We start from the raw sequence: 13,789 nt of genomic DNA, 5'->3' as shown, positions 1-13,789 counted from the left end.
TTGTTTTGCTTTGTTTTGTGTTTTTCTGTTTATTTTTTATTTTTTAAAATACTGTTGGCCAAAGAGAAGTGGTTAGTATTTTAGAATTACTTTCAGCTTGTTAATGTATAGCATCAATTTTGGTGACATGTTTCAGTCAAGGCCTTATAAGGTATTCATCAATTTTAAGGTGGCTCTATCATTCTATGTTGAGTTTTGCGATGTACTTCCCAAACTAATGAAGTTATTTACTTGCATTAACATGATTGTTGAAGTTACACCATTTTTTCACCATGTAGGCCTTGTAAACAACAGCCTCTTCATTGCAACTTAGAGATGTCTGGTCGAAATAGAAAACAGTGTTTTCGCATAGTACATCTGATTCTTTCTAGATCTATAGTGACAAGAGTCTCGGACCTTGTAAACAACAATTATAATAACACGGGAATAAGAATAAATAATAAAAGTAGGGCAAAGTAGAAATTAGAAAGTATGGAATGTCTTGTTTTCCTCAGTTGGGAAAGAGAAAAAGAAAGAAAATGGAAAGGTTAGGAGATAAAGTCATATAATTCTTCTAAACTCTAAACGGGTACCACTTTCATGTTTCGCACACGTTTTTACTTTCAATCCTAATTTCACTACGTGTGACTTAAATTTTTTCGTTTTCGTCCTCAAGGGCTGAGCCATGATTATAAAGTAGAGAGGCTAAAGATAATAAGGAATTTTGAATATGAACACAATAATTTTTCTGATAAAGAAATATTATATATATTAAAAAATAGAACAAAAAACGATGATGTTCTCATATATCAAATCAAGTTTTTCACGGGATAAAAATTAAAAATCACTTGTAAATAGAGTTTCCTGATCTCAGAAAGATTCTTCTTCTTTTACGTATTATCTTCACTGATTTTTTTTATCTATATTATTATTAGTTCAAAAAGGATGAGAAATTGGACTCCCTCTCAAATCTCAGCAATTTCTTTGCTAAACCTCCAAACAGGCCAAATCCATAAAGAAAAATATCACCGTGTGTTGAGAGGAAGTGGCCGAAGAGCATTAAAAATTGATTACATATTACATATAAATTGGGTTGATAGGAAGAGAAAGAGTAATACTGTAAATTTGGTTAAATTGGGTTGATAGGAAGAGAAAGATTAGTACTCTAAACTAAAAATTGATTACATATGAATTGGGCTGATAAGAATAATAGTATTAATTTTAATTCAAAAATTGAACCCAAAATATAGTCCAGGTTAGCTCATTAAAAATTCCACCCATGTTCGTGCTTCCGCTCTCGATTTGATTCCCGCATCGGCTCTTTGTAATTTAGGTTAGGAGTGGACATTGTACTTATTGATGAAATATTTTGAGGTGAGGGTCTTTGTAATTCTATAGGCTCACATCACCACGGTCCATAATCAACTTACAAAGTCCAACTTGAAGGAGCGCAATAGCCCATACTGGGCCCACACTCAACTTTCACGTGTTACTCAAATTCTCAATTGATCAACTCACAAGTTTCAGCTATACCAGTAGCAGAGTACCGGTGGACCGAAATGCAGGAAATGAAGGACGACATGGCGACCAAAAACCCTAAAGAGACGAATCTGTTGGATCATCACTCCATCAAACGCGTTCTCGACGAGTCTGTCACTGAGGTCATTCACAATTCATCGTCTAATCCACTCATACCATCTCTATCTATGATTCTAATATATATATATGTGTGTGTGTGTGTGTGTATATATCAATGTATATTATCCACAGAATTATGAGGTTTTATAATTGATTTGTGGCTTTTCTTTCGTAGATTGCTGCGAGTCGTGGATACGTTAAAGATGCGAGGGTGAGTAATGTGAGATTGTTAATGGGGACGATAATCATCATCATCGCTCTCGTGGCTCAATTTTACCAAAAGAAGTTCCCCGAAAACAGAAACTTTCTCATAGGTTGCATCATATTATATCCTACTCGACTCATAATTTCTGTTTTGATCTTTGGTTTAATTTCTATTATCCTCTGTTAGTTTTTGCTAACAAAAATAGTCGAAAAAATGAAGCATTATGAAAATTTTAAGTCCCATTATGTCTTCTGTTTCTTTTCTTTTCCCTTACAAATTGATATACTCTTGGTGAAAAAGCTCATTTGATTTTGCTGTTATTTTGTTGTATCCTTTGTTTGGTTGCCTAGAAATGGATGAAAAGAAAGAAATGAGGGATTTGGAGCTTCATGTAATCTGTTGCTCTGTTCCAAAATAAAAAGAAAAATTCATTCAGTGAATCCAGTAATTGCATTATGACCAAATAGTGGAGTTTTTCGATTACTAAGTTGTGGTAAATTTAGAACTGGAAATTTTGAGCTCATTAAGCCATTGGAATAGGCACGAGAGATTCAGTATTATAATGATTTCATTTTATAGCAATGTATTTGATCTTTGACTCTGGCAAGTATATTGTATTCAATGGATTATTGCAGCTGATCATTTACACCAAGGGAAAGAATGCGATTTTGTTTACCTATCCCCCTGCTGTAAGTTATTCTGTTCCTTTTAAAATATAATTTCATTGGATTTACTTCGTTTAGAAAATACATTTACATTTTGGTAAGTCTCTAGAGACTTTACCAGCTTGGATGGCTGAAACCTTCCTCATGTGTATTGATTGTCTGGTTAGTGATACCTTTGAAATGATGTGACAATCCTGAATTTTTGCTTATTTATTTATTATTTTTTGTTAAGGTCTCAATATGTTTATGATTGCATAAATAAATTGAAGGGAAAGAGTTGTAAAGTTAGTCCTATAGGTGTCATATGAATTTTAGAAAATGCATGTTGACACCTTGACTGTATCAGACTGAGCATTTGGAGCTGGAAATTGGGTTTATTCACCTTTGAAACTCCTCTATTTATATTGTTACTTGTTTTTTAAAAAGTTGACTTTTGATATACCATTTTTTAGAAGTTTTAATTTGGTTTTAAAGAAATTATTGTCAACAAGTTGGAAACTATGCTTCTTGACTTTGATGGTGTAAGCATGTATTGCTCCCTGTTCACCAACTAATACTAGAGATTATATATACTTTTTTTTTTTAATTTTTTAATTTTATATTTAGAAAAAACTACCCGGTACCCAATCTTATGGAATGTTGATCAATTAGTAACTTCTACTCTTTTTTATTTCTTCTTTCCCCCGTCATTTTACAATGCACATGCCTTTCTATTTTGATAGTCTCTGAATTATGGAAGCCTGGTCTTTAATGATTTCTACACACACACACACACATATCTATCTATCTATCTATTTGGTTTTATTTTTCGTTTTCGTTTTTTAAGTAGGAGGGGCATATAGGTTTACAAGACGTTAGGGACATACGTTCATCCATCTTTGATTCATTTTACTTTTTCCTATCGCATAGCAAGTTGCCTTGTATGGGCTCACTTTAATGTATGATATTACATTTTGCTGCTCTAATCCCACAATATAATCACACTACTACTGTTGCTTTAGTTATTTCAGTGACAAGAGATGGAACTGTAGCAAGTAATTTACATTGACCTGAGAATCCTGAGTAAGGATGTGTTGAGTCATTGCTGTTAAAGTATATTTTACCATGGCATCACTTCAAATTCAACCTTTTCAATATCTAGTAACAGTCATTATGATCCTTTTGTACAATTTCTGTAAGCTTCAGTTGGGTGGTTCTTTAGTAAGACAAAATATACTGTAATTTCAAAGCTTCCTTTAGTTGCTTTCCTTATTTTAATCAATTTTTGTATGTATACATCATGTCGTCTTTTCATTGCAGAAAAAAGCAAAAGAAACTAGGAACTGATGGTGGCACCCAAGGACCCATAAACTTATGAGAAAGATGTTGCTTTATAAGCATTCTAGAATTATTGGGGTTGGAATTCCACGACACAATTTTATACAGCCTTGTTCCTATAGGCTTATTTTTTGATGCCACAAGGGGGTGACATCAAAGATGAAAATGATGCGCATATATATATAATGTTTGATATACATCATCATACACCTGTTTTTGATACCCACTATCTTGGAATTAAGTGATCTGTTGCTGGGGACTAATTTTCGCCAGCTACTTATACAATCAAGGTACCAGGGATTTCTGAATATCCTTTTCTGGGACTTCACTTCCACCTGCGGGCTCCACCAACCAAGAGGGTGTTATTCTACCCACTAATTTGAAAAGGAATATGCCAAGAATCTCCATAATTTAGAGAAAACTCATGATCTGCAGAGACTCTCAAGTGGGCACATCTTGATTTTGTATGATCCTTTAAGGAACTCTCTAGAAATCTACCCCCATTATTGCAAGTTCAAATGAAATTTGGGACAAAGCCATAGGAGCTGAGAATTGAACCTAAACCTACCCAAACCAAACCCCCACAGGCCCCACCCGACTAAACCTCCACCTTTGATCACCTAAGCCGCAAGGCCCTGGGAAAAATGAAGTAGAGAACATCACGTCTCAATTATTTGTCACATTGAGTTGGTTATAAATTTATAATTGCTAACAAGTTCCACTTTCGGATCTGGTATCTCAACCTTTCTATTTAAATCTTTCACACACTGAAAAGTTGTAACTAGATTATTAGTTAAAAACTTACTTATTGTACTTAGACTAGCACAGATGAAAGTATTATAGCAGGGTCTTCATTTGTTCCTTCATTTCTTTTCTCGTTGTCCAGGTAAAAAAAGAGAAAGATGTGTTTGCTGATTTTTTTTTTTTGGTTTCGCCCATTGGAAGTCATAGGGATGTTACGGCATATGATATATATAGTTGCTGAATGAAGGAACCAAAATTGGCCACATTTTAATTTCCAATAAATTACATTGAAATTTTGTAATGGTAATTGAAATCAACTGGTTGACAGAAACTTTGATCATGCCTTCTCTTCTTGGTGGGTTCATATTATGTTCCATCTCGGTTTAATTTGTCATTACTGGTTATGGTGTAAACGAGGCCTAACTTTGCTAGCATGCCAGCATTGACTATTGTTTATCAAGAACTGGTTCAATTCTTCATTGATCAGCTGTGAATTTTTTCTACAGGAATCTTTCGACGGCACTGGATTGATGGTCTCTTCCAAGTTGCCTAGATGCTGTGACATGTACACGCTTACCATAACAAGTGCAGATCCCAAATCAATATCTACAAAGGAACCAGTAGAATTCACCAAAAGCGTCACTAAATGGTGTGTGTGTGTGATGTTGTATCGCTTGTTGGAGTTTCTCAATTTATGATCTCACACATTCTTGCAGGTTCACCAAGGATGGAGTTTTGGTGGAGGGCCTGTTCTGGAAAGATGTTGCTGGACTAATAAATGATTATGCAAGAGAATATAAAAAGAGCTAATGAATTTCAAGCTGCAGCTGGGCATTACCCAGTGGTGGTAGAGCGCCCAGCTCCGAGCTGGTGTGCCCGTATTTAAGTACCCTTCCCCCTAGTTTGCCAGCTGGATATAAAAATTTTCAAGCTGTACCTTCCTTTGATAGATCCTACTTTGAAAAGGGGGCAAAAAAAAAAAAAAGACACTATTTTAGGAAGAACATATCTTATGCATTGAATATGGTTCTTGCTTGCTAGATTTGAACCAAAACTATGGAATCAAATTTTGGGAGAAATTTAGAGCAAAAGTAAGACGTCAAATGCCTCAACTGTTCTGGATGGTGAAAATTTTGGACTATTTGGTTTTTTTGATCTCACATTTCAGTGGTGAATGTTTACAGTGCCTATTGTCACCATCTTATTATTGGTTCTTTTATGTTTAATTTAGATAAATGAATAGGTTTGGAGTCAACCTTCAATAATAATAATGTAAAAGATTGGTTAGTGAAGTTGAATTAGGAAGTCCAATTTATGGGATACAAATCATTACAATTCTTGTGCTATTAGAATCTTTTAAATTTATTAATATAATCCACGCAAATCAATTAAAATTAGAATCTAAATTTAAATTATATTTGTTAAGTATTCAAATTAAAATCCATTCTTTGGAATTCTCTCACATGGATCTGTGCATGCTAAAATTGGAATCTAAAAGTAAATTTTTTTTATTTTTTTTGAGAATACAACTTTTTATTTCCCTACAAATTTCTGTTATTTGTTATTGAGTGAACTCGAATCCACTGTAATACAGCATTGTATGATATGACATGTCTAACAAAAGCAATGGACAAAAAAGAGCATGAGATTAATTGTGATCCATATTTTTTTATTATTATTTTTTGGATAGAGCTGGATTACCCGCAGGTGATGCAATCACTTCTATAAGAAATTATTATTCTTTGGACCACATTGGTGGAGATATTTGTATATACAGGTTGTTCTTTGAAGGAAAACCACATTATTTTACAAATCAATTTCTAATTTAATTGTCTTTGTCACGTCACATAAATATATATACACAAACGTACCTCAATTGGTCAATTTTAAGGTCTTAATAAAATAACAAGAAGATACGAAACTGTAGGGCCATTTTAATGACGTGGCACCGGAATAACATTTCCATTGGTTCAATGTGGTCCCCAGAAGGAACGCCGGTGGGAACCACTAGCAGGGTAGGCTGACGTGTGCTACCGGATCTCACCCAAACTCAAAACTATAATTCACAACAAATTTCAAGTTCCGTAGGGTCTCTCTCTGTTCTATATAAACCACCTTGATAGAAGTTCTCTTTTCATTTTTGCGTCGGCTCTCTCTCTCTCTCTCGATTTGATTTGATTTGATTGTTGTTTAAACAACTTTGTTTTGGATCTTTAAATTTTGCAATTGGATTGATTTTCTGAAGATTGCAGTCTGATTCTAGGGTTTCGGATTGGGATTTCACCGATTTGATTGCGATTTTGAATACAGAAAAAGTTAGGGTTTCTATTCTGTTGTGATTTGAAAATAATTCGCTGAATTCAAGAATGGTTAATCATCAGAACAACCATCAATCTGTTGATGAACGCAAGATTGGGGATATGGATCGAGTAGACCAATACGACGATGGTGTTTCCGATGATTCATCATCTGTCGAGACCTCTGCGATTTCAGCGGGTTCAAGAGGAGGAGAGAACGGTGGTTCTTTTATTGAGGTTGGGTTGCGGGAGCGTGAGAGGGATATAGTTGTGGAGGAAGGGGATGGAGATCTGTTGCTTCAACAGAGCGATGGAGTGGATAGGGTTATTCGGTTTCTTCAGGCTCTGGATTTGCAAGTTATGGGGGCTTGCCGAGCTGATGAGAGGTTAAAGCCTTTGCTGAAGCTGAATTTCTCCGGTGGCGCCGCCGAAGATCGCTTGCTGGCTCATCTGAGTCAGGTAAATACACAGATCAGTACGAATTTCTCATGTTGCAGTGCTTGTTTTTAATTGGTTTTAATTGGTTGTCAATTCAATTCAATTGGTGATTTCCTTAGATACCTTCTCTATTCAACGCTTATATTATTTGTGTTCATTTAACAGCATTTTGAGCCATCAGAAGTTGGTTTGCTAGCCAGGTGCTTGTGTATTCCTCTTGTTTCCCTCCGAGTTGGGAAAATTGAGAAGCAAGGGAATCTCATGTGTCCAACTGGCACAAGGTAATTGCAAATACTTGGATACTGCTTCTCATATCTGCAATGTTGCATATTTGTAATATATATTTCTCCTCTTTGTGTGTGTGTTACTGTTCTGTTTTTTTGTGTGGTAAATTTGTTATTCACTTTGTTTTTTAAGCTCTAATATGTCCTGTCCGTGATTTAACATTTATAACACTGATGTTTTCATTCATCTGAAAACTGATACTTTGATATGCTTGTTATGTTGCCTATAATTGAATTGTTAGTGTGTGTCCGTTTATTTTCTTCTTCTCTTTTGTTATCTCCTTGAAATAGGAGAAAAAAAACATTTTAAAGTTAGGCAGCTAGTTTTAGCTGTACAAAGTTCTCAAAGTGTTGGACGAAGATTCTTTCATCTTGCTTGTAGTTTGTGTTCAGAGAGCATGGTGAGGTAGTATTCGATGAATTTAAGGGTGGCTGCTTAGCGTTTTACTGGGTGATTGTTAGACTTTTGTGGGGATTAATACCTTTTTATCTGTGATTTTTTTAGTAGATTCAAAGATAAAGACTTTCTATGGTTTTTTATTTGCTTCTATTGGAGCTAATATATAAACCACGTTTAGCTAAAGACAAAAGCTTATTTATTAGTTCATTTACTGTTGTCATTCTCACAACAACATGCTTGGTGCTTTTTGTAGAAATCTAGTGGTGATTGACTATATTATTTTCTATCAATTGGGGGTTACTCTTGGGTTTTATGGTTTCATAACCGCTCAACATCTTTTGAAACTAATATGTGTGTGATAATCCCATGGGGGCTTACTCTGGGGTTTTATGGTTCTTTAACCACTCATCATCTTTTGAAACTAACGTAAGCTTCTTTTGATGCTAGCTTCCTAATTCCTATTAGTTTCATCATTGTTGATACAAAAATTTAATGTTTTGGCAGTTGTTTCCAGTGTATGTTTGGATTATATCCTTTCCCTGTCGGGTGATTTCATAACTCTAGGGAACTGTTCATTTTTATCCCTAACATGTTTAGGGTGTGAGCTTGAGTGTCTTATACATGAATTGCAGACGTTTTTGTTCGACTTAACGATCTCATGACTGGTACTTCATGCTGGATTCTGTTTGGTCAGTTCTTAGACCACTGCATCTTGATATGACAGTTCATAGCTAGGAGGTGCATTATGTCATGGGGAGACACCATGAAGGTTGGCTTTATGAATACCTCTTGTCTTATGAATGCCGTGAGTTATTTCCTTAAACCTTGAGCTATTAATCGGGTGCTGCAACACAGTGGTTTTGTGGTGCATATTTTTTTGTATACAAATTTGGATTGTCATGATTATTGTTTACTTATTTAAAACATATATCTGCTTGTGAAACGTTAGTAATTGCACCTAAATGTTCTTTAATTTCAATATTTTATACGGTGATTTACTTGTAGGATGCTATATCTGTAGTAGGTGGTTTAATTTTGTCTGTTGTCCGGTAGTTTGAAGATTACCTTTACTGCTGGAAGTTGTATCCCATAGTTGATGATAAGTAGAAACTGCAGGATTCTCTATTTTAGATTATTGATGGTGACACTGTTCATCCTTCCAAATAAATATATCTTTTTACTTGTAGGTAAAGTGGGCGTATACTATTATGATCTCTGAATTAAGAAGAAGTAAAGGTAGCTTCATGGTCCTATTTATATGGTATTCATCTTGTATGGATTATTTATTTCTGCTGGTTATCTAGTAATACTATAACTGTGCATGATCTCCTCTTGTCTTAGATATGCTTCATTATGTTTTCATAGTAATTTGTATACTGTTCATGTGATTTGGTTGATAATTGTTGATTTGTATATTATCAAGTTCAGTATTACATTCTTTGATATTCAATCCTTTTTTTCTTTTTGTATAATATCTAACCTCCTTTTCACTACCAATTTTTCCACTTTACATATTTATTTTTGGATTATGGTGGCTGTGAGCAGTTGGTGGTAGGACTTTCTATATTATCGATGTCAGTGTTAGTGCGTATCCGCCTTCCATGTTAAGGATTGTGTGTCATGAAACAATGCCTCTGGTACCACATATTTGTCGAAATGAGTTTTAACTTAGGTGGCAGCATAACCACCCAATGAAGTTTGTTTTGTACCATAGACATTTTAAATACATAAAAATGATTGTTAAGAGGATAGTCTTATAGTGATTTGTGCTAGTGGCTTGTATTTTTTCTACAAGAATAAATCACGCTAATGTTGTGTAGATGACTCCGTTGGAAGGACAATGGCTACCCTTGTTTTTGACTTTATGCTTACATTCAGTGGTGAATCTAGTTTATGTATGCAATCCGGTCTACTGTTTCCTTGTCAGCCTATTTTATAGTGCTATGCCAATTGATAGAGAATATTGACATTACAAATATTGAGGTTCATGCTCTATGATAATGGAAATATCTCTTGACTAGTTGATATCAGTATTGTAAATTCCTATAAACTTTACATTATTGGTGTGAAGCACATACCAAGTGCCCTGTGTTGGAACCTTGACTTATGCACCTCTTGCATTTATCGGAGTAGGGACTTTGTGAGTTTAGAGTTTGGGGATTGGGAAGAACATTTATTTTTTAGCCTTAATCCACATTAATGATTGGGCAAAATAAACATCTCAAACTAGCAAAGATAGATGACCTTATAACATTAATCATTAATCCACATTAATGATTGGGCAAAATAAAATCTCTGTATAACATGTGTCTAGTCTCAACTCTTGAAGTTTAAGCTAGAAGACTTTAGTGTCACTTGTAGATTAGCATTTATATATTGCCCAACACAAGTCAACTAAACAAAGCTTTTGTATATGAATTCTAAATATGTATGCGTATGTGTCACCATTTTATTTGTATTTGATTGGCAATTAGCACGTTGCTAAACAGCCTGGCTATCTTAGACATTTCTGTTTACTATTATGCCATATATGTACACATGTATATTTTGTTGTGTTGATTTGTAATGTTTTCTTTTTTGTTGCTTTTTGACCTTTGGTCTTTACATTGTAACAGGGGAAACTTAAATCTCGCACTCTTGCCAACATCTGATTTGCGACTCTCATTTATTGGGGATGATGGGCGCACAGAGAGACTTTCAACCTTAAGTAAGGATTCCCAGTGCTCTGATGTAGCAATTGAAGAAATCCCAGTGGACAAGTCTGGACGGTCTTTTCTGCTAAAGATCTCAGACGGTGAAGTTCTCTACTATTGGTGCTCAGAGAAGTCGAAGCTCTTGGGTATTGAGTTGCTTTCAAAGGTACTTCTGGCTTATTTAGTAGTTACTGCGTGTATGTAAAATGATGAATTGAATGCTAATGAAAAAATTCCCCTTGTTTAGATCAAGGATTTCGTCAAGAGGAAGCCCTCTCTAGCTGAACTTACTGGAATAAGTGAATCACGGCTCCGCTGCTTTGCAACACATCTCCGAGCTTACCTTGTTGGGTCGACAGTGACCACTCGAGCAAGTGCAGTTGCTTCACTGGCTTCTTCTCCAGATACACTAGACTCTGAACTTTGTCAAACTGTTCAATCCTCGTCAGCATCGTTGACGTCTCTGCTTTCACAACATTACAACAGTCAAGTAGCAAAGACAAGTTTACTCTGTCAGGGTGGCCCAAGTGCAAGCTCAAGTTCTTTTAAGGAGGGGCAGCCCAGAAACCTTTCCTTGAGAAGTGTTGATATAGGAAAGCTAAGACAACTTGGGGATATCCAGCTTTCATGTGTTGACAACCCGGCTGTTGGTTTACCAAGTATGATGGATGAATCTAGTTCAAATCATTCTGAGAGAGGCATGTTTGCAGAAGCTGCCGAATCCTGCCTGTTTTCTCCTTTGAGTTTACTGGAGTCACTTGGCAAATCTGCTGTGCCACCCTTATTAAGGCCAGCTTCTCAAGTCCCTTCCATTGGTGCATCACGTCTCTCTCCCTATTATTGTTGGTGCCCTCCTGTTGCATCCACTCTGCAATGCACAGTAGTACCTCCACAGTTGCCTTTCTCGGCAACTGAATCACCATCATTTTTACCACCGCTTTCTTCTTTGCTACCAGACACTGGGTGTTCTAGTGCGCTGAAGCCAATGTCACCTCTTAATTTGTCTGATCTTCCGTGTATGGATTTCCCACCTTTCTTGCCTGAGCCACTGGTCAGGTTGCCGTTATCTAGGCCAATTTCACAACATATCCCAATCTTCACTCCTTTAGTCTGCGACCCTATTGTTCACATTCCAGTTATTGATGTTTGCTCCTCTGGCCAAGGTTACCTGGTGAGTGCAGCTCCCGCCATTTCAACCGCAATCTCGCCATTGCATCCAAAACTCATGAACCCATTGATCCCAGAAACTGATTCTGTGGTTGATAAGGGTGCAAGAGAGACACTGCGGCTTCTCATCAGTAGTTCTAGCCAGACCATTCCACCACTGATGGATGTATTTCCATCTGTTCTTACCAGTACTAATGAGAAACCGAGTATTTTTGTTACTGGAAGCCGAGGTCTTTACAGTGGAACCAGGGACGTGGATGCCATTTCGAACAGCATTGCGGCCATGGGGTTGGTTACCCTATCTGAAGGGTCAATAGGAGGCGCTGTTGTGAAGAGATGCATCAACCAAGGCAACCTGGTGGATCATTTAGAGAAACCAGGAGGCCCTGGAGGAACCTGTTCAGATGACGATGCTTCCATTTTCACGAATTTGAGGAAGGAAAGGACTGATTGAATGAATGCCACATTTGTAATTTTGTTTCCCTTTTTTAGATTCATTTTTTTTGTTGTTTTGTTTTTGTTTCTGTAAGTATATATGGCTGTAGCTTTGGCATTGCGAGTTGCAATCATCTTGTAAAACTTTTGGCCGTTTATGTGCAGTGTTCACCTTTGTTTGTTCTAATTCATAACTAGAATGTAATTTGTAAATGAATTTTGCATCAATTGGTTCTTCTCGATCTTTTCTGGCTGGGGTTGGCACAGCCCCGCGGTTATCACAGTAAGGCTTAGCCGTTATGCTATTAGTGACCCTTGGCCATCCTAGTGATCGTAACCCATGTTTACTTTGCAACTTAGGAGGATCTCTGTTCTAATTGACGCGTACTTGAGGTGACAAACAGCCTGTTGCATTTGTTCCGTGATATGTTTCTGCTGCAGTACAGCAGTGGAGCGCTGTGATTGAAACGCACAATGGAGGATCTTAACTTGTTAGGTCAATTCTCCAGCTGACACTATTCGAGTACTTTGATAGTAGTAGTCGTTAGGCTGTGAAATTTTTTGTGACTATAATATCCGAGTACAGAATTCCTTTGAGAGATCATGGTTTTTGCATGCGACTTTTAACATAAGGTCCATTAAAATGGTCGAGTGACATAATAGGTAACTTGATTGAAGTATTTTCATTCAAAGATTCAATTTTTACTCAATGAAACACTCTTTAGGATGTCAAAGGAAACTCGAATAAGTTTAACGCAAAACTCTCATTTTCTTTCAAAGATTCAATTTTTGTACATTAAAAAGGTCTAGTGACATAATAAGTATCTTTATTGAAATATTTTCATTCAAAGATTCAATCTTTAGTCACATTAAAATGATCTAGTAACATAATAGGTACCTTGATTGAGGTATTTTCATTCAAAAGATTCAATCCTTAATCATTAAACGGAAACAAAATGCTGGATCAAAATCCCAAGCAAACTTATCCTGAGGTCACAAACGGAAACAAAATGCTGGATCAAAATCTCTATCATGGACAACTAAGTCCTCAAAACAGAAGTCTACCACGTAACTCACTCGTGACAATCCCGACAACCAATGTCACAAAACCCCAACATAAGTGTAGAAAATGAAATAGTACAACCAACTACTCAAGGTGACTTTTGATCCAAGTGATTTTACCATATTTTTAAACCAGAACCAGGAGTTTAGGAAAGAATTTGCAGAATTCAACTAGTTCCCCCATATGTTATCAGAAAAAAAAAAAAAAAAAAAAAAAAAAAAAGAAATGTTCCAAAACAAAATTACTGAAAATCCCAACATGTTATTAGTTTTTAAGGATGAGTTCTTAATTTTCAATTTTGGCTTCTTAGTTTGAGAATGAAGTGCTGTGCCTTGCAATCCACAATCCACATCATGGATTGTGAGATGCCACAACACTTAGAGGTGTCATGTCTGGTATGAAAAGACCTCATGTTAGAGCTTCCAAACCAATAGGATTAGCAAGTGAAGCTATCCTAGTCCTCC

General features: G+C 36.1%; 2 protein-coding genes across 4 annotated transcripts; both read left to right on the top strand.

Annotated features, from left to right (window-relative positions):
* Positions 1–1,538: 1,538 nt before the first annotated feature.
* LOC132314374 (signal peptidase complex subunit 2-like) lies at positions 1,539–5,794 on the top strand. Its single transcript, XM_059813247.1, has 5 exons — positions 1,539–1,640; positions 1,793–2,003; positions 2,393–2,532; positions 5,010–5,197; positions 5,265–5,794. The coding sequence occupies exons 1-5, from the start codon at positions 1,539–1,541 to the stop codon at positions 5,356–5,358; spliced, it is 735 nt and encodes a 244-aa protein (XP_059669230.1). The 3' UTR covers positions 5,359–5,794.
* Positions 5,795–6,670: 876 nt separating this feature from the next.
* On the top strand, positions 6,671–12,449 carry LOC132312140 (uncharacterized). 3 transcript variants are annotated; one of them, XM_059810392.1, is made up of 4 exons: positions 6,671–7,304; positions 7,449–7,564; positions 10,583–10,826; positions 10,908–12,449. In XM_059810392.1, the coding sequence occupies exons 1-4, from the start codon at positions 6,915–6,917 to the stop codon at positions 12,279–12,281; spliced, it is 2,124 nt and encodes a 707-aa protein (XP_059666375.1). In that variant the 5' UTR covers positions 6,671–6,914; the 3' UTR covers positions 12,282–12,449. The 3 variants fall into 3 exon arrangements, with proteins under 3 accessions (XP_059666375.1, XP_059666377.1, XP_059666376.1); XM_059810394.1 differs by lacking the exons at positions 6,671–7,304; positions 7,449–7,564 and adding exons at positions 7,571–8,736; positions 9,155–9,228; XM_059810393.1 differs by lacking the exons at positions 6,671–7,304; positions 7,449–7,564 and adding exons at positions 7,571–8,772; positions 9,155–9,228.
* The last annotated feature ends 1,340 nt before the right edge of the window (positions 12,450–13,789 follow it).

The sequence above is a fragment of the Cornus florida genome, unplaced genomic scaffold (assembly GCF_030987335.1).
Source record: "Cornus florida cultivar Cherokee Brave unplaced genomic scaffold, ASM3098733v1 CherokeeBrave_3.0.0_Hap2_Chr06, whole genome shotgun sequence".
Lineage (NCBI taxonomy): Eukaryota > Viridiplantae > Streptophyta > Magnoliopsida > Cornales > Cornaceae > Cornus > Cornus florida.
The sequence above is the reverse complement of the archived record's forward strand: the minus strand, read 5'-3'. Positions and strand labels throughout refer to the sequence as shown.

Coding starts and splice junctions, on each gene's coding strand:
- LOC132314374 (XM_059813247.1), top strand. CDS start 1,539: ATGCAGGAAATGAAGGACGACATGGCGACCAAAAACCCTAAAGAGACG. Junction 1,641..1,792: donor TCGACGAGTCTGTCACTGAG/GTCATTCACAAT, acceptor TTTCTTTCGTAG/ATTGCTGCGAGTCGTGGATA. Junction 2,533..5,009: donor TAAGTTATTCTGTTCCTTTT/AAAATATAATTT, acceptor TTGTTTATCAAG/AACTGGTTCAATTCTTCATT.
- LOC132312140 (XM_059810392.1), top strand. CDS start 6,915: ATGGTTAATCATCAGAACAACCATCAATCTGTTGATGAACGCAAGATT. Junction 7,305..7,448: donor TGCTGGCTCATCTGAGTCAG/GTAAATACACAG, acceptor TTCATTTAACAG/CATTTTGAGCCATCAGAAGT. Junction 7,565..10,582: donor ATGTGTCCAACTGGCACAAG/GTAATTGCAAAT, acceptor ACATTGTAACAG/GGGAAACTTAAATCTCGCAC.